Raw genomic sequence first — 22,375 nt, forward strand, 5'->3', positions numbered from 1 at the left:
TTGTTAATTTCTGCCATTATAATTATTTAGGATTATGAGGTAAGTGTTAAAAAACCCAGATAATTAGCATCGATTGACACTTTTATGAATATCTATATTTATTTGAAAGAAAATATGATGCTCCTCAATTTACACTTTTTATATTTGAAAAGAGTCAAACAATCATTGGTTTATTATAAATCAAAGTTGAATGATATAAAAAAAATCATGGTGGATTGTTATTAATGGCTAATACTGTATTTATTAGAACTCTAAATATTTAAAAAGCAGTTTAAAAAAATTTAATCAAATCTTAAAGAGCTTTTATTAAATCTGTGTATAAAGTTTATTATTAAATTTTCATGTTTTTCTACAATACTGCTCAAAAATTTAGCACACATTATATTTAAGTTAAGTTTTTTTCTTTAAAAATAAAATAAAAGTAAAAAACAAGAAATTCAAGGTTTTTTAAAAAACGATACATATTTTTAAGTATCTATCACTAAATATCTTTAAACAAACTTAGTATATAAAAAAAAGTTAAAAAGAAAGCTGCTCATAAGTTTAGCACACCTGGATTTAAGTTTGGTTTAATAGCAAGATCAATAAGTGTTATGTCCACCTTTGTTATTTATGCATAGTTCACATCTTTTTTTAATTGAATCAAAAAGTTTTTGGCAATAATCAGTTGATAAGCTGTCGAACAACTCTTCAAACTTTCCCTAAGATGTTCAGCTGATGTAATGGGAGCTTTAGTGAGTTTGTGGTCCAGTACAGTCAATCCATACATTTTTTATTGGATTAAGGTCAGGTGATCTAGCTGGCCACTGAAGTACCTTATTGTTGTTTTCTTGAAACCAAATAGTCACCGTTTTCACCTTATGACAAGGAGCCTTGTCTTTTTGAAACTGCCACTCCGACTCATCAATCAATCTTCTATTTACAGTTTGTCTTGAGATATGATTTTTTAGAGCCAAGTTCACTTCTTGAACAATCTCTTTGGCTGAGTATTTAGTTTTTTTTTCTTGCAATTCTATAGATACTATTATCATCGGTGATACTTGTTTTTCTTGGTCGTCCAAGAATAACAAGTATCACCAATGATAATAGTATCTAACAAGATACAGACTTAAGAGTTTGAGCTATTTCAGAACTGCTGAAATCACCAAGATGTAGTCCTACAATACGCTGTTTTATTTCAGAGCAAATTGATTTTTTTCTCATCTTATTGGTCAAATTATGGACAAAGTTTAAGCAAAAAATACGGAGTTTATTTCAAATGAGGTAATACATACTATGTATATCAGAAACTTTTGTTCAGTTATCATGTAAAAAAGGATAGTTAAATTTACTTTTTAGTAAAAATTTGATGTCAAAAAGTAAGCTAAAAGCGGCAGCTAAAAGACAATAGGAATGCAAGTGTGCTTAACTTATGAGCGGTTTTTTTACACTGCTTTAATTAGTGGTCTTTGTTTAAGTTAAAAATAGACGGTTAAAATAACGTAATTTTTTCTCTTTTCTTTTTTCTTTTTTTTTTTTTTCTATATAAGGTTTGTTTTAATTAACTGTAAATAAAAAAAATAAAAAAAAAAATAGAAAAGGCATGAGAAGTTTACTGCCTAAAAATTCAATTAAAAGAAGAAAAATAAAACTTAAATATAATGTGTGCTAAATTTTTGAGCAGGATTGTATTTGTTAAAAGGGATTTGCACATAATTTCTATTGAAAATAAGCTTTTAAAATTATTCTTTAAATATCCTGCATTTATACAACTTTAGCATTCAGCATTATCAAGGGAATTCGTTGAAGCAATGACTGAATACAATAATATACAGAATGACTACAGAGATCGTTGTAAAAACAGAATTAAAAGGCAGCTGCATATTGGTAAATTAAATTTCTTTGTTTATGTTAATTTTTCTCATTTTAATGTTAACTTCTTTTATGAACATATCTATTTGCCTAAAGTTGGGACAAAAGCATGTTTTTTGCTGCACTTATACTAGTGATTTTTTTGCTTTTATTTTGGTGAAGTTACAGTAACAACAAGCGCCACTTTCAAATTTTTCAATTTTTTAAAGGTGCAAAAGAAAAAAAAATTATAAAAATGTTATTTGAGAAATATTTAAGTTAACTGTTATAATTATATCTTTTTAACTTATTATGGAATGAGAATGATGGGTTCAATGTCTTACCAATCAGTTTTAGGTAAGTAAAAGAGAAAGCCTGTTAAATCAAGCTACAAAAATGAAAAAGGTTTACTATATAGGCCTGCTGTACATAGAAAACAAAGTGTTTGATGGTATATAAAAATGTAATCGAAATAAACCATTTTCTAACAACTTTGTCCCTTTGATAGTTGCCTCAGCATTCAGTCATCTTAGTATTCATAGTCATAGTGAGCAATATTTTTGTTTAGTAATTTTATATTTATTAAAATGTTTATAAATAGATATTAACACTTTAAAAAAAAACTAAGCCTTATTTATTCTTTTGTTAAATTCTAAAATTGGATCCAATATCATAAGTGATTTTGTAATATTTATGCAAATTATTATCTCAAGAAAGGTATAGTTTGTAGCTAAGCTGTTAAGAAATAAGTTAAGCTTACTTATTATTTTTTTATACAAAAAAAGCAATAACTTAAGATAATACAGTAGAGAAAACTTAATATAAATGGGGATTTTGGTAATGGTTTTAAAGTTTATTTCTGAATCAACAATATTTAACATTCTTATCTTTAAACATGTTTTTTAAAGATTTTGAAAAAAATTAAAACTTTTAAAAACATTAAATATTGTTGTTTTATTTTAGCTGGTCGCACTGTTGAAGATGATGAGTTAGAAGAAATGATTGAGAGTGGAAATCCTACTATCTTCACGCAGGGAGTGGGTTTTTTTTTAATTTTTAGCTTCACATTTTTCAGTTTCGATTTCTGTCTTTGTGTTGATGATATATGTATTTTTAAATGTTAAATTTTGTTCATAGATTATTATTGAAACACAGCAAGCAAAACAGTCATTGCGTGAAATAGAAGCAAGACACAATGATATTATAAAACTGGAAAATAGTATAAAGGTAAATTTTGGTAAAAGAATACATTAAAGTAGTCAAAAACATTCCCAAGCCATAATTTTCTCTATCTTTTACTGTGTCATGAAAATTCATACATCACTATAATTTTCTCTCTCCCTTTCAGTATTATGAGATTCATATATCACTGCAATTTAACTGTAATTTCGTTCTTTTTTTAACAAAATTATGTTATTTTCATGGTGTCACAGTTCTGGGATGTCCTGAAATTTTGCAAGTATTTTTGAAAGTCCTGAAATGGCTTTGAAAATTAGTTTTTTTTAAAAAAATCCTGAAATGTCCTGGAATCATTCTGTAAATAAAATTTAACATTTTTTATAAAAAGATAAAAAGTATTAAACTAAGGTTTTATAGAATATCTTTTTTTACTTTGAATAATATTCTTATTTATTTTTGTTGATGATGTATTTGCTTTGCATTTTATTTTATTATTATGTTTTCTTTTAGATTGCTATATTCAAAGTTGTTTAATTTTAGAAGTTGCCTTTAAAACAGAATTGTTAATAGCATTTGAAAACAGAAATGTTAATAGCATTTTGTATTAGTTTAGATTTCGTTATATTAACTAAAAGTTTTTTCACTTTAGAAAAAGTATAAAAAGAAGAATGCCTTGAGATTCACATTTTTTGGATAAATAGTTGTTTAAACCTAAGTACAAAAACTGGATCATTAAAAAAAGTTTGACAGTTGCATCTTGATCTATTTGTAGAAAGAAATTAATGTTAAAAATATGAAAGAAAATGCTTTGAAAAGTCACCTTTAAAGTACTTTCAAGGTAACTTTTCAAAGCATTTTCTTTCATATTTTTAACATTATAAACTAAAATAACTAAACTATCTGCACTAGCATATAGTTTATTTTGTAACTGCTTGATTTGAAAGAAATTTTTTTAGTACATATGCCATTACAAATGGATCTCATTAGAACATGAGAAGTTCTATAATTTTCTAGAATGTTATAGCATTTTGTTTTTAAAAATAAATTTTCTAGAAATTTCTATGCAACTATATAAGTGAATACATTTTATTCACTTGACATAAAATCACAGATCAGAAATCCTATATTCAACACTGCATCTTATATGAGTTCCAGCTTGGTTATTCTGCTGGTGAGGTTAAATCCAACATATGTCTAGCCTAGGCCAAGGCAGTATTAGCAAACATACTTGTCAAATGACTTCCAACCTAAGGATTGTCCAAGGTAAAATTGTCCAACTGAGGTTGATTCTGAAATGGTGCACAAACTGGTGAAGGAAGATCCAAGATTTCTTAGCCACTGTATAGCCTCAAAACTGCGATGTTTTCACATGTCAGTGCTGCACTGTGTTCTTTAATTGGAAAATGTTCTGAAGTTTAGGGTTCTCCACAGTCTGACACAACATCACAAGAACATGAATTTGGAGATCTGCACATTCTTGTTCTCCAAAAGCGCTTTGACTGGTTAGATCACTTCATCACTAGCAATCAGAAGTGGGCACTTTATATGAACCACACACAGAAGCATCAGTGGGTTGGCAATGAAGAATAGGCTGAAAGAATATAATTGTTGTCAGTGTGGTAGTATGTGGCAACATGTTATTTGAGCTTCTTCCTTCCAACACCACCATAATAGCTGACTATTACTGTCAACAACTGGAGAGAATCAAATGCAGACATAGCATTTGAGTATTTTCTGCATGACAATGGCTAACCACACAGAGCATAATCAACATGTCTGAAGCTCATAAAGATGAGATGGAATATCTTGCCCCACCCACTATCATCTCCAGACATTGCTCAAAAGCAACTATAATCTTTTCTATGCCCTTCAATTTTACTTGTCAGAGAAAAGCATCCTTTATATTTGCTGACTTAATGCTGCATTTGTAAATTTTTCAAGGAGCAACGAGTTTCTACAAGGATGGGACCCATTCCTTGCCTAATAAATGGAGAATTGTTGTTGATAGTAATAGAGATTATATTGTAGATTGTAACAAATTAAACTATTTCATGAAAGTGCGAAAGAGCTTTCTTTCCAACCTATCAGAAATTCATCAGAATCAATTCAATAATCACTTTTACTAACTAGTATAGTTCAGGTTGTTAAAAAGCACTTTAATCTCATCTAAGATATTACATCTATTATTTATAAAAATTACAACTGCTATAATAAAATGGGTATTAGATGTAGTTTTGTCAAAATCTTTTCACTTCTTGTTTTGTGACAATTCTTTCTGATATTGCAAAAAAGTTCCAGCTAGATTAAAAAAAGTGTGAGTAAACTACAAAATTTGGTATTGCACCATATTTTCATGAATTGTTGTATAAAGAAATATAATTATCACCAATCTTTGTGATATCTTTCAATGAGTCATTAAACTGAACCCTGTAAAAGGGTGAAATGAATATTATTTTGCAATCCTGGAACCATGTAATTTGGTTACTAATAGGGGCATTTTTTGGGGTCCTAGGGTTGATCCTATAAAAGTTTAGCATTTTAAAGTAGGGTTTGTAAGTAAATTCAGTTTGTAAATTCAGTGTAAAATCTTAAATCTCAGGCTACTGCGCTTTTTTCAAAATATGTTCCTGTAAAAATTGTGTATGCATAGAGATTTTAGTCAATCACAAAATTCAGTAAACTTTTACACTTAAAATATCTGTGTAAAAAGTATGATTTAAATTTCAGCAAAAAGTTTTTGTAGAATCTATTTTTGTTCAATTTACAAAAAATATAAAAATCTTTGGTTTCATTATAAATTTATACTCAAAGTATATGTTAATAGGATCAACCCCTAGAATGTTCTGTAATCCTATTTACAAAGCTCTATGGACATCATGTGTTTTCTATGTCCTTTTATATGTATTTCATGAGCAACCTTATTTTTCATTCTAGGCATGCAAACTTATGAATTTAGGCTTGAAATGTAATTATTAGAAAAAACAGAAATGCTAATAGAAAGAATGAAATGGGATTTTTTTTTTGACAAAAACATGTGATAAAGAAGGGACTAGTTTAAACATTTAACAAATTGACATAGCAAAATGCTTGCAACAAGCTAAAGAATTTTTTTTTTTTTTTTAATATTTAAATTTAAACAGGTTGCCCCCTGAAATGACTTTTACAATATAAGTTGGTCTTTTATGATAATGTGCTTATCAGCCGATTTACAATATAAGTTGTTGTTTTATGTTTTAATACCTGATTTTAAAAAAATGTTTTTTTTAAATTAAATTTATGATTGAAATTTTAAAAAGTAGGGTCATGTCAGTAGACCTCTACAGTGTGGGGCACTGCTGAACAAAAATAATGGGGCTTAACTGAATGTGTTCAGGTGTGCCCCTTGGTTTGTTTGACATGCCCCCATAGGTCATGTTTGACTTTAAAATAGGCTTTTGCCTAATTAGGGCTACGATGCTGTTATTAATTCTTAGATTTGCAGTTTATTAGTCATATATGTGTGTGTGTGTGTGTGTGTGTGTGTGTGTGTGTGTGTGTGTGTGTGTGTGTGTGTGTGTGTGTGTGTATCATATATATCTATATCATATTTATATATACTGCGGCAAACATTACTTCTGGATTTAGAGTGTCAGGGATTTATCCTTTTAATTGTGATATTTTTGACAGTAATGAGTTTCTATCATCATATGTAACAGACACAGAAAATCCTGTAGAGAGCAGAAACAGCTGTGAAATCAGACCTGATACTGCAGACCACAGCTCATTGCAGAAAGATATTGATTTTGAAGCTGAATCTGCACCGTCTTCATTAGTCCAGTTGGCACCTGCAGTTCAGTTTGCACCGTCTACATCAGTTCAGTCGGCACCTACTGAGATAGTCAGTCCAGCTGAGGTCAGGCCTTTTCCAAAAGCAGCACCACGAAAGACCACTGGAGGAAGGAAAAAAGGTTCCACCAGAATTCTCACAGACACACCAGAGAAAAAAGTGTTGGAGAAGGCTATTCAAGCAAGATCTTCATCCAGCAAACAGAAGCTGAGCATGGACAGTAATAATAATAAGATAAAACAACTGCCAAGACAAAAAAAAACAATTGGAAGCTTTATAGCTGTGTTTTATAGTAATTTTATAGCTGTTTATTCTTTTGCCTGCTAGATAAGTATTGTGCATGTAAGATGTTTGGTTTAATTAATATTAATGCTTAAAGTTTTTGCCGACTGCATTTGTTCTTACTTTTTATTGTTTTACTGGGCCTAATTTAAGTAATTGAAAAGTAGTTGAAAGATACTAGAAAAGTAGTTGAAAGATACTAGAAATGTTTTACAAAAAAAAAAAATTTCTAGTAAACCAGGATTTCTGATATAAAAAATGGCTGAGAGAATACAAATGTTGAAATCCAGTGCAATCAGCTAGAAAAATCAGTCAGGCATGACCATATCAAAATCATGCAAAAGCAATCATAATATATGATCTTGGGTTAACAAATTCAGATATTATTTCTCAGAATGTCAAAAAAAAAAAAATTTCTTTTGTTTTGTAAGCATATTTGAAAATTAGTAGCAACTTTTATTTTTCTTTCTTAAATCCATGTTTTTGAACAGCAAAGAAAATTAAAAAAAAAAAAATCTCTGCAGACCTTTAAGGCATGTAAACATTAAAGGTTTGATTAGATTGAATCATTCTTAAGACATAAGTTTGTCTGAATATCAAATCAATTGAATGTTTCCAGACACCACTAAGCACTAAAACACTCGCTGATGGGTGCAGCTAAAATTGAAAATCATCATATCAATATTGTGTTTGTATTCATTTAACTATTAATATCTCAATTTTTCTTAATGAGAAATAGAAATGATATATTTTGGAAGCCATATTTACTTTCTGTAAATTAAGCACCTATTAGGTTTTGGGAATGACCAAATAGCACCTCTTATCTTATTTCCTTAACTTTGATTTCCATTTCCTCATAATTACAGTAAGACAGATCACACAATGATACTAACAATGAGTAATTTTCTCCTATAATTCTTACATGACAGCAAATATAAAGTAGTTATGCAAGGGTGGGCTAATAATTTTCGGAGTCACTTTATATTGCATGAAATAATCTTAAAAAAAGAAAATGATGGCATCAATGATTTTTTTAATAAATAGTTTGAAATATTTCATTATATTCTCAATGGTATATGCTTCATACAAACATTTAATGAAAAAACAACTACTCATGATATATTTTCATCTTCTGAAATTAAGTAAAACGAAGTATTACATAAATTCTTTTTGTTACAACATAAAAACCTGTAATCAAGTATAAAGTTTAATAAAATCAATTCCAAATCATCAAAAACAAATGCAAAACTCAAAGTAATGGATATCATTGCGCCATGTTTATCCCAGTTCACATTACACTATGGCAGCCTCACATTTCTGGTATGCTTTTAAGTTTATATTACAATTGCCAGCCTCACATTTCTAGTATGTTTTTAGGTCTACATCCAAGAATCTGTTTTTAAAGTTTCTGCATAAGTTCTACTTAAGTTGTTGCAGTTAACTTTATTCTGAACTTGTAATCCCAGAATTATTTATTTGCAGTTAAAAGTTCTTAACTTATACCAGAATACACAAAAGGGTGTACATGAGTAAAAGCTTGTTTTTGTTATAAATGATTAAATATTTTAACTAATTATAAATAACTTCTTAGTTTTATAAAACTTTATAAGAACTCTTGACTAAACTGAAATAACCTTAAGCTAACTCTAGACATTTACACTGCCAAGTTTCTGCATTGTTTAAATTTGACACCAGATACACTTGACACCAGAACTCATGAAGCTGCAATTTTTTTATTTAAAGCAGTTTTTGATTTTTAACATGTATTTTTAGCTAATGATTGCCAGTAAGCATGAAACTTTACATACTATATAAAGTTGTGTTTCTTTGTTTTTAAATATAGGTATGCTCCTCTATGTTAGAAATATTTTAATTTCTGTAAAAGAAAAAATGTTTTGATTCAGCCAAGAGAAACTTAGATATGAATGTTGAAAAAGTTTATATCATTACATTTAAGATTTAATGCCATTTTCTTTATCAGAAGTCTTAAATATTTTCTTCAAAATGGTTCAGTTAATAATTTGCAACAGATTATGAAACTTTACAAATTCTATTTCAGCAATTTAATTTTTGTTCTACATACTGGTGTATAAGTTGAGGCTTTAAGCCATTTAAAAGAGACCAATAAAAGTGATTTCAAATCTAAAAGAGTTTTATATTATCTTTTTACTTATACACTGGGCTGATTTATGGTATGCACTTTAAATATTGTTTATATTACATGTTTACATATGAGTTTATATCTTCAAATATTAAAGCTTGTAGTTTTTGTAGTTTGAGCTCCTATAAAGTAATTTTTATTTTAAGGAACTACACGAAATGTTCACAGATATGGCATTATTAGTCCAAAGTCAGGTTTGTTTTCTCATCGTTGATAAAAAAAGTTGTTAAAGTTCTTTGATCTAAAATTATGATCATTTTTTTAACATCTGATAATTGTAGGGAGAAATGATTGACCGAATTGAACACAATGTTGAACAAGCAGCAGAATTTGTTCAAAAAGCTGTGGTAGATACAAAGAAAGCTGTTAAATACCAAAGCAAAGCTCGAAGAGTAAGTTATTATCAAAGTTTCATAAGTTTAACAACTTATCTATAATCAAAATATTTAATGAAAAGGATTTTCAGAACAACTTTTATCACCAAATTAATATACTTCTTGTTATCAGTGGTTTTAATTTTAAATTATATTTTAATAACAATTTTTTGTTATTATTTTAAGTATTGTTTTAATAACAATTTTGTTCTTTAGAAAAAATTCATAATTGCTTTTTGCTGCATCATATTAGCAGTTATAATTGCCTTGGCAATTTATTTCAGTGTAAGGTAAGAATTTCAGTGTGATGTAAGAGTTCAGAAGTAAAACAAGTTGATGGTTTGGAACATTCTGGAATTTTGATATATAATAAATGCGATTTCTAACCTCAGTTAGAATGCTTACAATCTTTTTGTTACGACTGATAACGTTATGTGGGGGGATAGCTCTATATATAGCTAACATCAACTTTCTTTTAAAAAGACAAATGTGGTTGATTGATAATGACAAATGGTACCTACGATAGATTATTTTATATAGCAGCTGCTATTTTTCTATATCAGATTTATATTTAGCTTAAACATGTATTTCGACTTTATTTTGAGTTTTATGATTCCTTTTTTTTTTTTTTTTTTTTTTTTATTAATCCTCTTTACCTTATGATAAATTGATAAATACTACTCCGAGAAGAATATCGGCTTCATTCAATTATGTTTTAATTAAGAGATATTATTTCGGTTATTTTGTTGACAATATTTCGGTTTTAATTATTTTTCTTATGAACGTTATAAAACACAATAGAAAATTATTATTTCAATTGTAATTGTTTTGAAAATGTGAATATTTTTGTATCTTATGGGTTTAATATTTGTTATTTAAGTTTTTTCCTGTTTACAAAAATATTCGTAAATGACATCATTTTTAATATTGCCTCCTTTTAGTTCTTTGAATTTTTTGACGCAAGAAGCTGTGATTACTATGATTTTAAAATTAGTTTATATATATTCTCTCTTTGAATAAACTGTGAATTAATTGAAGAAGCTGTGAATGATTTACTATTTTTAAATCAGTTTATAATTTCTTTCTTTGTGGTTTTTTACGCACTGTTTATATTTTTCTGTGGTGAAATCTTTAATTGTTTACCTGTAAATTACCTAGAAGATTCCAACAACACCATCTTCAATAATTTTTCTTTTAATTGTAAAACAGAGCAGCAATTTAATGTAAGCATGTTTTATGATAGAAAAAGTAAATTATAATTTTTTTTTTTTATTTTTTATTCTTTAGAAAAAGTTAATTGCTATGCTTCGTGTTAGCAATTTAATTGCCTTGGGGATTTATTTCAGTGGTAAGAATTTTAAGGTAAGAATTTAGAAGGAATATAGTTTTTGGTTTGGAAGCTTAATTTTTGGAATCGGCTTTTTTAATGTTAAATTTTGATATATATAAAACGCAATTTCTAAGTTGCAACCTTACAACCTTGCATACAACCTGTTTATTATGACTGATAGGGTTTGTGGTCGGGAGGGGGGGATGAAGGAGGAGGCATAGCTCACATTAGCTTAGTAGTATCAATTTTCTTATAAAAGAATCATGCGGTTGATTTTCAAAAGCCATGCAACCTATGATAGTTTATTTTATATAACAGTGTTGTTTTTTTTTTATATATATATCAGATTTATATTTAGCTTAGCCATATTTCACCAAATTCTGATTGAGTTTTTATTACTTACGGTATTGTTTCTACTTTTGAGGATGTTTTTGTGCTACAGTAAAATTCTCTTTTTTCAACAATTCTATCCCAATAAGCTTTTGAACATAAATATTTCATTATAAGCGGTCTCATGAAACCTAAAAAAAAATATTTCCATTTTTAGTGATCAATTTTTGGTTATAAATATTTCAAGTGTAATTGTTTTAAAAATATTTTTTTGTATCTTATGGTTTTAATGTTCCTAAATTCTGTTCAAAGTTTTCCTTTCTAACGTTTTCATAATCAGTTGTTTTTTCGGCAGGATATATATATCCTGTTAAAACCTAACCTGTTCTTTTTTTCTCCGAAGTCCTAAACGACAGTTATCAATGTTATTTTTGAAAATTAGTTTATACTTTAATTGTTTGGTTGTATTTATGGTTTTTTATGCACTGTTTTAGAGTTTCTAATAAATCAAACCTAAATAAGCAGTTGTACTTGCGTTTATGCTCTCTTAAACTTTCATAATAACAGTGTAACAAGTTAATCTCTGGTCCTGGAAGGTAATTAAAGTTTCCTAATTGCTTATGCATAGAGTCTCCATAGACTTTGCATTTGTGAACAAGGCGCACTACCAAAGACAGGGCTAGTGACACTCCTTATGGTCCGTTTAAGGTGAAATATTGGTCATTGTAAGGAACTAGTAGGAGAAAAGCGAACGCTTTTACTTGGATAGCGGACCAAGGATAAATGAACGAAGTATAAAAGAGTCAGACGTTCACATTTAGAAAAAATGCATTTCATAGTCAGTAATTGACATTGATTGATTTTTTTTCCCCTTTATACACAGTTAAGTGTCACATCTTTAAACAAATTATTCCGTTCTCTTTGATTTTTCTCATCGGAATATTAATTTCCTACAAAGTAGTGAGAATTTACTAAAAAATTTTGAATTTTAAAAATGCAATAAACTTTTATTCAATTTTATACAGAGAAAAATTTTTTTGAAACAATTCTTTAAAAAAAAAAAAAAAAAAAAAGGGTAAAAGAATTAGCAATGTGAAGCATCCCCACGCTGTTATTCTTCTACCATCAAACTATAATGCATTTTTAGTATAACGTGGGTCAAACTCTTTACTTGATGGTCTGAGTAATTACTACTTTTCATCTAATCCAAAAGTATTAAATCTGTATTCGTTTTTCCACAAGATAGTGTCCTGTTTCTTAATTGAACATACGGGAAAACTCATTTCTGGTTTTAGCATGAATTTTTCAAAAGAAAAAGCACAATCTTTGTATTCTTACCAGTAAATTAGCTTCAACTAACCTTCCGCCAATCGTATGTGACATTTAAATTGTTTTTAATAGTGTTGCTGGAGATGAACAAATTGAATTGAAATGAAAAAGTTTCATCTTGATAAATCACTTCTTTTTTCCTACCTTTAGTTTCAACAACTTTTTTTAGCTTAAGAGCATTCTGAACATTTCAACAGAGCGTCTATGCTCTCTTATGAGTTACAACCCACTACATCTAAATCATCTGATGATCCAAATCTATGTGAACCTAAACAAAATACGTCACTTAAAGACTCGAATCCAGAGAATTTAGACTACAAATGAACCTCAACCAGTTAATTAGAAAGAACTAAATGACTTTGTAAGAGATCTGAACTAACCAAAGTAAGCTTCTGAAATTTTAGCATTTCGTTTAACAGAAAAAATTTGCTTACTTCGGAAACATCCTTTTTTATTGTACCTGAGAAAAGAATTTGTTACAGTATTTTTCTCAAGAGAAGGATTTTTTTGTAACGATATTGGTGGTATTTTTCGACAGACGGGTTTAACCGTCTGGTCAATAACCGGGTATCCGGGTATCCATTCCAGTTTCCAAAGAAGAATTTGTTAACGTCCCTTTAAAAAATTTTTATGACTGCTCATCGGATCCCCAAAGTTGAAGCAGTTTGACACCACTTTTTCGTCAAAATATTTTGGAATCAATCATTCAATAGCAGTTATTAACTATCAAACTCGATACCTCCTCCGTTCAATAACCGGGTACCCCGGTACTCACTTAAGTTATTATAAATGAAAGCTGGGTTTATACACAATAATAAGACTGTTTATTAAAGTATTTTTTTTATTTAAACACATTGCCATAAAAAATAACAAAGAAGTTAATTATTTCACACACTCCTCGCATGTCGTGGTTGAAACACAATGCTCATCACAAACAGGGAACTCACATATCGAACATGACTTTCGAGTTTTGCAACGTTTTTTAAATTCGCTGGTGAGACAAACATGGCATACCCCAGTAATCTTTTTCCTTCAGGTTGAATCGAGTTGTGCCTGGGGTTTGGAAGATTTAGATGCTGTTGGTTGCACATATGGATTTATTGCTCGACCAAAAAAACTTTATGCGAACGTTTTTCAAGTAACGGATTATGCGAACGTTTTTCAAGTAACATGATTTTTTTGGAAGCACTTTATTATTCTCATAATAAAGGATATATGCTGCAAGGCAGGTAACATCGAGAATATTGTAGAAAAATGCTAGAGGCCATCTTTGAGTTAATCTTTTAGTAGTGTATCTACGAAGCATTTCATCCATTGTGTCAACACCAGGTTTTGACCAGTTGTAAAGTTCAATAATTTCTGGTCTTTTCTTTGCATCATCACCGATCTTTGGTACCTGATGCATTGATGATAGCATAATCACTGCTTTGTTTTTTTTGGGCACATAATTACACATGGTTACTTTTTTATGAAAGCCAAACACGGTGGATAGTTCTTCTCGTGTTTTCAATGCAGCCATTGCTGGTGGAATGCATGTCTTATTTTTCTTTAAAGTGCCAACAATTGATAGATCCCAGGATAGTAAAGATTTTGCCAATGACAGAGTAGTGAAGTAATTATCCATGGTAATGTTTCTACTGAATCCTTTGTATTGTACTGCCAAGTCTTTTACAACTCTCTCACCAACATTTTTCTCACTGACCTGTGAGGGGATACGAGTTTTCTGCATCACATGTCCACCATACTTTAATTCCATACTTGGCTGGCTTTGATGGAATATATTGAGTGAACTTAGTTCGACCCCGATATGGGTAAAGTTGCTCGTCGATGGTCAGGTGCTCTGTTGGGTTATAATGTTTTGCTAAATTACTATTAAGCATTGTCCAAATGTCTCGTATTGGAGCAGCTTTATCAATCTCCATGCGTTGAGTACGAGTATTGGCATCATCAAATAGAATAAAACGAATGATGTTCCAAAAGCGATTGATGCCCATTGCTGCACGATACAATGGATGAGTACAACCGCCACATATCCTTTGTATTGTCAGTGTTTGAGTTGTTGGCGCAAGAGGTTATCAAAATAGCCAGGAATTCATAAAATTCCTGAAGTTCAAGATTTTGCCACACTAGTTGGTATTTCAATGGATTTTTTTCATTATTTGTTGTATATGTTGAGTTTGCTTTTTTAATCGTCTGACGTATAATGTTATCTGCCATTTCTGGAGTGAAAAATAATTTGAATGTGTCTAGAATTGACAGCATGTTCGTATTTCTTTTAGGCCCACACCTCTGTTCCACAATATTATGCCTTGCAACTTGATGTTCATTTTTTGGTATCTCAGTTTTAGTTTTGTTCTTTTCACTACACAGTTGGTGGGTACCCGGATATCCGGTTATTGAACGAATGGTGAAAGTTTGGTTATTGACCGTACGGTTAAAAAACTACTAATCTAGTGACTGGCGTCTTTTTATAAACAGCGGCAAAAGAAGTTTAAAGTGCATTTTACTTCATAACGTGCCTTTAGTAAGCCGAGACCACATCATATTTCCGCCACTTCATATTAAACTAAGTATAATGAGAGAGTTTGTCGAGGCGCTTGACAAAATTGGAAAATGTTTCAATTTTCTTTCACACAAGTTTCCAAGATTAAGTACAGAAAAATTAAAAGCCGTTATTTTTGATAAGCCACAGAATAGGCAGTTTGTGAAAGATCCGTGAACTTTGTCAAATCAATGACAAATCTAAAGCTTGAAACTCATTTGCTTTGGTTATTAGTAATTTCCTAGGTAACAAGAAATCTGAGACCATTTCGAGCTTGTTGAGTGCATGGTTTCAAACTTGCAAGAGCTTAGTACAACATGAGCGTAAAAATTCACCTCTTGCACTCGCATTTAGAAAAATTTACAGACTGCAGGAGTTTGCAATGAGATTTACCTAAAGTCATTCATTCAAAGAAATCTTATAAAAGATAATTTGACTGTATTAAATATAAATTTTGTTAACATATGTGTTAACTTTCTTGTATTGTTTAGTCAAAATAGTAAAGATCAAAAAAGCAGTCAAAAAAGTAAAGAATAGTAAAGATATTTCAAAAAGAAAAGCTGTTAGCAATCTCCCAGTTTTTTTTCATAGTCAGGACCATAGAAGTACCTTATAACACCAAAAAAAAAAAAAAAATTAAGGAAACAAGAATTGTGTTGACCAGTGTTATTAGTTGATTCAATAAAATCTGATAAATTTCCCTGTTCTTTCGATCTAAGTAACTTCCCAATTTTGTTATTGCGAGGAGGGAGAATCAGATTAAAAGAATAACTATCGGAAAAGACACACAAGATGACTCGTCGACTCTTCATATAAATAAATGGTAAAGCAAAAAGAATTAAGTTAAAAACAACAACTGAGAAAAGACGTAAACGCGAAGACTCGTAAATGATAAAACGACAATAAGAAAAGTTAAAAACAACGACCGGAAAAGACTTATACACGATGATTCACCGATCTATCAAGTAAGTAGACGATAAAACGGAAAGAAGAAAAGTTAAAAACAACTGAGAAAAGACGTAAACACGAAGACTCATCAACCTGCCATATAAATAAATGAAAAGAAATCGCAACTGGAAAAGAAGCATAAAACTATAAAAGCTCAAAAAAGAAGGAGCCTAAGAGTTTTTGTTAGGAGAATTAGAGAAGAATTAGCGTTAGTTGAGATTAGAGCGACTGATGAGTACGGTCGTCTCTTTAGAAGAAGAGATTTAAAAGAGGATTTTAAGAGAAAAGAGTTTTTAAGAGAATTAAAGAGGATTTTAAAGAAGAGAAAGAATTTTAGAGATAAGAAGAGTACTTTGATGAATAAACAGCTTTGTAATAAGCAGTTGAATAAAAGAAGAAAAGAAGAAGATTTTAACATTAATTGCTGGAGAATAACCAGAAGATTTAATTAAAGAAGAGATATAAAAAAAGAGGAGTAATTGAAATAAACAGTAATGAACACTGCAAGAAGCGTAAGAGAATATTATTTGTATTATATAAAAGTTATAAGAGTAAGAGTGCTACCATTACACATTAATAGAACATTCGTTGAGTTTTATTATATTATAGAATATACTGAGGACGGCGAATATAAGTTTAGCCCTTTTAGATTAAACCTTGTCCATTCCTAACCTAACTATCCCCAAACCTCGCCCTTACCTAACCTAGTACTCTCCAGACCATCAACCTCGTTCCCAACCTCCATATACCTAATCCCTTACTTTCATTAGCTAAACTAAATAACAAACTAAACGTTAAACAGAAAAATTAAATTAAATAGACAAAAGATAACATTAAAACGCCACCTTCACAATACACACATGTTGTCGGTGCATAATGTAAAGGTCGAAATTCCAACCCAACCTAATATTACCGGAGAATCCACACCAAATAAACCACCAAAAAAGAAATCTAAACCACTAACAGAATACTTTCCGATTTATGAAAGGGATGATAAAACACTTCGTGCTACACTTGCTAGTTTAACGGCGTCTGACAGGCTTTCATTTAATGTAATTTGTTCTTCAACAGACGTGCCGCTCTAACTGCTATGGGATTCAGAAATCTATCAATGTCAGTAAACGCAATGCGTAATCATGTAGTAGAGTACAGCAAAATAATAGGATTAGGTTTAGTTCATCAAATTGAAGTGCGCAAGAAAACGAAATTCGGTGTAGGAGAGAGATTGTTGGTTAGCTGCCTGCTAACTTACAACTATGTTTTGCTCACGGCATACAACTTGCTGTAATTGATGTTCTTTATAAAAAGAAAGAATTCGATGCAAATCAGCCATATTTTAACAATGAATTTTCTGACAGCGATTCATCCGAAAATGAGGACATAGAGGAAGATTTGTTGGACTACAATCACCTACCAAGAACGACATCTTAGAAAAATATATAAAGGCTAAATTTGGAAAATAACTCTCTTTAATAATGGACTGCAAGCCACGGTGGAGCAGCCTTCCGTTAATTCTTAAACGATTTTACAAAGTAAAATATTATATAAAAAAATCATTAAATGATATTTACCCAGTGCAATATAATTCTATAGCTTTGTCATATGATGAGGTGAAAATATTATCGGAGATTGTTACAACGTTTGTTGTAATAATCTCCCATAATATTGTCACTTTATTTGATTGAGGAACCTGAAATAGCACCTGAGTCTGAAAGTAATATTTTTAAGTATTGATAAGGAACTTGATCATGTTATTAAAGAAGGACATTCACCAATGCAACCAATTAGACATAAAACATTATCATCAAAAATTCAAAAAGAAATGACTTTATTTGAAAATAGGAGTACACGTGGCGATTTTTTAGAAAGAAATTATTATTTTCTAATGACCGTGAAAGCGACAAGTGTTGTCACGAATTACTGCCACTCAACAAATTTGTTTGATTTTAGTTATTTTTAATTATTATTTATTGATTAATCAAATTAAAGTAAATTGCATTATAACTACTGCATAAACTAATATTAGTTATAATAGTCAGATAATGCATTGTAAAATATATGGTAGTCATACAAATCATTAAATTTTTAAATTTGTTGTAAGATTTTTGTTCATATTTTATTCAATTTTCTTTTTCTTGTTTTAACTTATTGACTAATTACATTAATTTCTGTTTTTGTTACTATTTAAGTAATAAATATAAATATATTCCTTTCATATAAGAGTATATTCAAATTTTTTTAAATTACAGTATTCATTTATAATTGCTTGTTATTTTTTAGTTGAAAATAAAAATAATGTAACTAGATATAAAAATGTCTGGTGCCGGTAGAAGAAGAGATGCAGTTTGGACATGGTTTGAAGAATTACCTGCAAAGTGTGGGAAAAAGGGTAATAAAGCTAAATGCAAAAGCTGCGGTGTTCAAATGCAAGGTTTGGTTGCTCGAATGAGAAGCCACATAAGTGCTGGTAAATGTGATTTTCTGAAAGATATTCAAGATAACGAAAACATTATTATTTGTCAAGACACTTTAATAAATATCAACCAGACAACTGAAGAACCACAAACCAGTCAACGTTCTATTAAGAAAACTGAATCTAGTCAATCTGCTGTAGATAAAACAAGTTTTTTGTGTTCAAATAATAAGACAGTGACAAGACCAAGCAGTGGCAAGACAGTGACAACTAAATTGGATTCATACCTTATTAAAACCACTAAATCTGAAAAAGAAGCTATTGATGAGCAGACAGCAATAATGATTTATGCTACTAACTCGCCTCTCAGAATGGTTGACCATCCAGAGTTTATCAAAATGATCCATTTTTTACGCCCAGGATATAACCCTCCTTATAGAATCGATATTGGTGGAAAACTACTAGACACTGTTCACAAGAACAGTTTAACTAGCTGTTTAGGTTTGCTACATGATCAGTCTGTAGCTATGAGTATTGATGGGTGGAGCAATGTTCATAATGAACCAATAGTTTGTGCAACAGTAACAACAATGAATTCAGATATCTACCTTGCAGATACAATTGATACCTCCGGCCATCTACATACTTCTGACTATTTGGTTGATGTTGTTGTTAAACCTATCAATAAATGCGAAAAACAATTTGGTTGTAAAGTTCGCAGTGTAGTAACTGATAACGCAGCAAATGTGTCGAAAATGAGCAGGGTTGGACTGACTTGAAAAACCGGCCCGGGAAAATTGGTCACGGCGGCCCACTTCATTGTATGTTGCATAAATTTTATATGTAAATATATATATATATATATATATACACACACACACACATGGCTATTTCCACGATGGAAATTTCGTGTTTAAAAATTTCTTTTTTCAAAAGATTTTTTTTCTTTAACTGTAGTTTAAACACCTTAAAATTATTGTTAAAATATATTTTGATTAGAAAATATTTGAACCGAGTAGATAAATTTGATGAATGTTAGCAACTGTTTTTTTCTTTTTATTATTCGAAAAAGTAAGTAAAATTTGAGGGCGAGTTCTTGCAATATTTTAACCAAAACACATCCATATTTTTGTTAGAAAGAATCTTTGAGATTATATATATGTCTTGAGTGAAAACACTTTTAGTCTTTAAAAATAATTCAAGTGTTTTTTTGTCACATGCACATCTGTAAAAATTAGGTTGCGTCACTGAACTAAAAACTAAAAAAGTTTAATTATCACAATGAAAATAGGCTTTAAGGCGAGATTTTTTTAGAAATTATATATTTTAATGCAAACTTTTCATCATTACTAAAAAAAAATTGGTCAAAAAACATTATATTAACTTATAGTAATAGTTTAAAAGCTGTTGCGTCACTGAGCCCATCAACGGGATAATTAGCGTTTTATAAAGTTATTGTTTACTATTATTTAAAATATAAAAAAAAGATTTAAACTTCCCAGCCTAAATATTGATAAAAACAAATATTTCTAAAACACTGCTGTTAGTTGGAGTCTAGAAATAGTAGACACCATCGCTATTCAATATTGACTAGTATAGCAACTTTTTCATCGTTTGACTAGTCGATGCCAAGACATCAATTATTGCATCGTTTTCTATTTCTCGGAAGAAGGTCTTTTTCACAAGACATCAGCATGAATGACTGTAAACTTGACTGGCTCATCAAATTTCTTAATCTGTTCAAAATATATTTTAATTTCGAAAATGACCTTTCACAAGCAACTTGTGATGAGGATTATGTTAGCACAAAGTTTTAAGCCAGAAACAAATTTGAATACGCAAGACTATGCAAGTTAAACTTCTAGAGGACAAAGTAACAACAAACAATACATTTTTTGCAAGATTTGCATTTATTTCTTGTTTCAAATATCAAATTACATTCATCTTCAAGAGTTATTTCGAAACTTTCCCATTTCCTTTCAAAATCCGATAATTCTGTTTGAAGCTGATTTTTTGTTACACTAGCATCAAACTTTCTGAGCAACCCACTCAGATGCTGCAATCTGCCACTAGGCATTTTTTTCAAAATTTTTGCAAAATTTCTTGGATCTAAACAAGATAAATCAGCATATAGACTACCATGCTCTGACAATCTCTGTTTTAAACTACTGATTACTTGATTCATTACCATGTTGTGAACATTGATAGGAAATTTATCTTTTGCACTTTCAAGTAGTTGATTTGCTCTAATTCTTTTCTCTTTCAAACCAGTCTGAACTTTAATTTACATTTTATTTGGAAAATAAAATGTAGCCTAACTAAAAATATAATACAATTTTTATGCCAACCGGCCCACCGGGAATCTCCCGGTCTCCCGGCGGCCCAGTCCAAGCCTGAAAATGAGACAGAAATTGGAAACTCGAGATGATGTTAATGTTATTACATACGGATGTTCAGCTCGTATTCTCAATCTATTGGCACAAGACTTGGCAATTCCAAACATCAAGGAGCAGATTGTTCAAGTTATTAAATATTTTAGAAACAACCATTTTGCTGCTGCTACATTCAAAGCAAAAGAAGGGCTACGACTTATAATGCCCAAAGATGTCAGATGGAACACATTGGCTGACTGTCTTGAATTCTATCTAAAACACTGGCCGATTCTTTTAACAGTTTGTGAAGAAAACAGAACAAAAATTGATAAGAATATTACAAATATTGTAAATAACCTTGGTGTAAAGCAAAGTGCAGAAGAACTGTTACAAATCCTTAAACCAATTGGTGTTGCATTAGACCTGATGCAGCAGGACAGTAGTACTATTGGTGACAGTGTAGTGATATGGAAAAATCTTCGGAGGGAATTAAGTCCTAAGCTTAGCCAGGAGGCAATGACCCCAGCTCATTTTTTGGCTAATATTGTTAATCCTAAATACAAAGGTAAAGAATTAACTGATAAAGAAATAGAGATTGGAATGGACTTTGCAGCTTCAAAGAATCCAGATTTTCTTCCACTATTGGTTAACTTTAAAGCAGAAGCAGCACCATTTCAAAAGTTTATGTTCCATGATAACATTGTTTAAACTATTAAGCCATGTGATTGGTGGAAATCTCATAACTATCATGTGAATCAGGAAATACTGAAAGTTGTTGAACAGTTACTTACTGCTGTTGCTTCATCTGCAGGAGTTGAAAGAATATTTCATCATTTGTTCTTGTGCATTCAAACATTAGAAATAGACTCGGAATTGAGAAAGCAGGCAAATTGGTTTTCCTATTCAAACTATTTAATCAAAAAGCATTAGAATCAATGAATTTAATTGATTGAATCTTTGAAAAATTGTAAATAATCAACATTAAAAAAGATTTTTCAATGTTTTAAATTAATTTAGTTATAATTTCATTACATTTTTAAAAACTATGTTATTAAAAGTTTATCTCTCCAAAATGTAATTTAAATAAAAAAAAATCCGATTTAAATCAAAAAAACCTGATTTAAATTAAAAAAATCAATTTTTTGATTTTTTTTTTAAAAAATCGTGATTTTTATCAACCCTGCTTTGAACTGTCTAATTAACTTTTTCTAACGTTAAAAAAGATAAACATACGCAGGGGATTTTATCATTACCAGGAAAAAATCTTGAAAACCTTATTTCACCAGAAACATTTAAGTTAGTGATAATTTTTTATCAAAGAGATAAGTTTCTAAGAAGCATGCCAGGGAAAAAACAGTTAGTATTAAAAAAATTCAACACATTCAAAAAAAAAAAAAAAACTGCATATTTACAAAACACATGTAAAAAAGACTATCCTAATGTCAATGTCAGTTTGTCC

General features: G+C 30.0%; 2 protein-coding genes across 3 annotated transcripts in view; both read left to right on the top strand.

Annotated features, from left to right (window-relative positions):
• Window positions 1-11,834, top strand: part of LOC145193724 (syntaxin-1A-like) — a 36,464-nt gene extending 24,630 nt beyond the window's left edge. Inside the window, exons 5-11 of one of the 2 annotated variants that reach the window (XM_090068732.1) lie at window positions 1,758-1,866; window positions 2,794-2,867; window positions 2,968-3,057; window positions 9,425-9,472; window positions 9,560-9,670; window positions 9,869-9,942; window positions 10,940-11,834. In XM_090068732.1, coding sequence (XP_089924858.1) covers window positions 1,758-1,866; window positions 2,794-2,867; window positions 2,968-3,057; window positions 9,425-9,472; window positions 9,560-9,670; window positions 9,869-9,942; window positions 10,940-10,949 — 516 coding nt within the window. In that variant the 3' untranslated portion in view covers window positions 10,950-11,834. Of the gene's footprint in view, window positions 1-1,757; window positions 1,867-2,793; window positions 2,868-2,967; window positions 3,058-9,424; window positions 9,473-9,559; window positions 9,671-9,868; window positions 10,216-10,939 lie in introns of those variants that run through there. The other variant, XM_090068733.1, reaches the window with a different exon arrangement.
• Window positions 6,373-7,261, top strand: LOC149881175 (uncharacterized). The gene is made up of 2 exons (XM_090069089.1): window positions 6,373-6,382; window positions 6,483-7,261. Exons 1-2 carry the CDS (start codon window positions 6,373-6,375, stop codon window positions 7,160-7,162), a joined length of 690 nt encoding a protein of 229 aa, XP_089925215.1. The 3' UTR covers window positions 7,163-7,261.
• Window positions 11,835-22,375: the final 10,541 nt, after the last annotated feature.

The sequence above is a fragment of the Hydra viridissima genome, unplaced genomic scaffold (genome assembly GCF_058129835.1).
Source record: "Hydra viridissima isolate aposymbiotic clone 2 unplaced genomic scaffold, HvirCarnegie_v1 scaffold_12, whole genome shotgun sequence".
Lineage (NCBI taxonomy): Eukaryota > Metazoa > Cnidaria > Hydrozoa > Anthoathecata > Hydridae > Hydra > Hydra viridissima.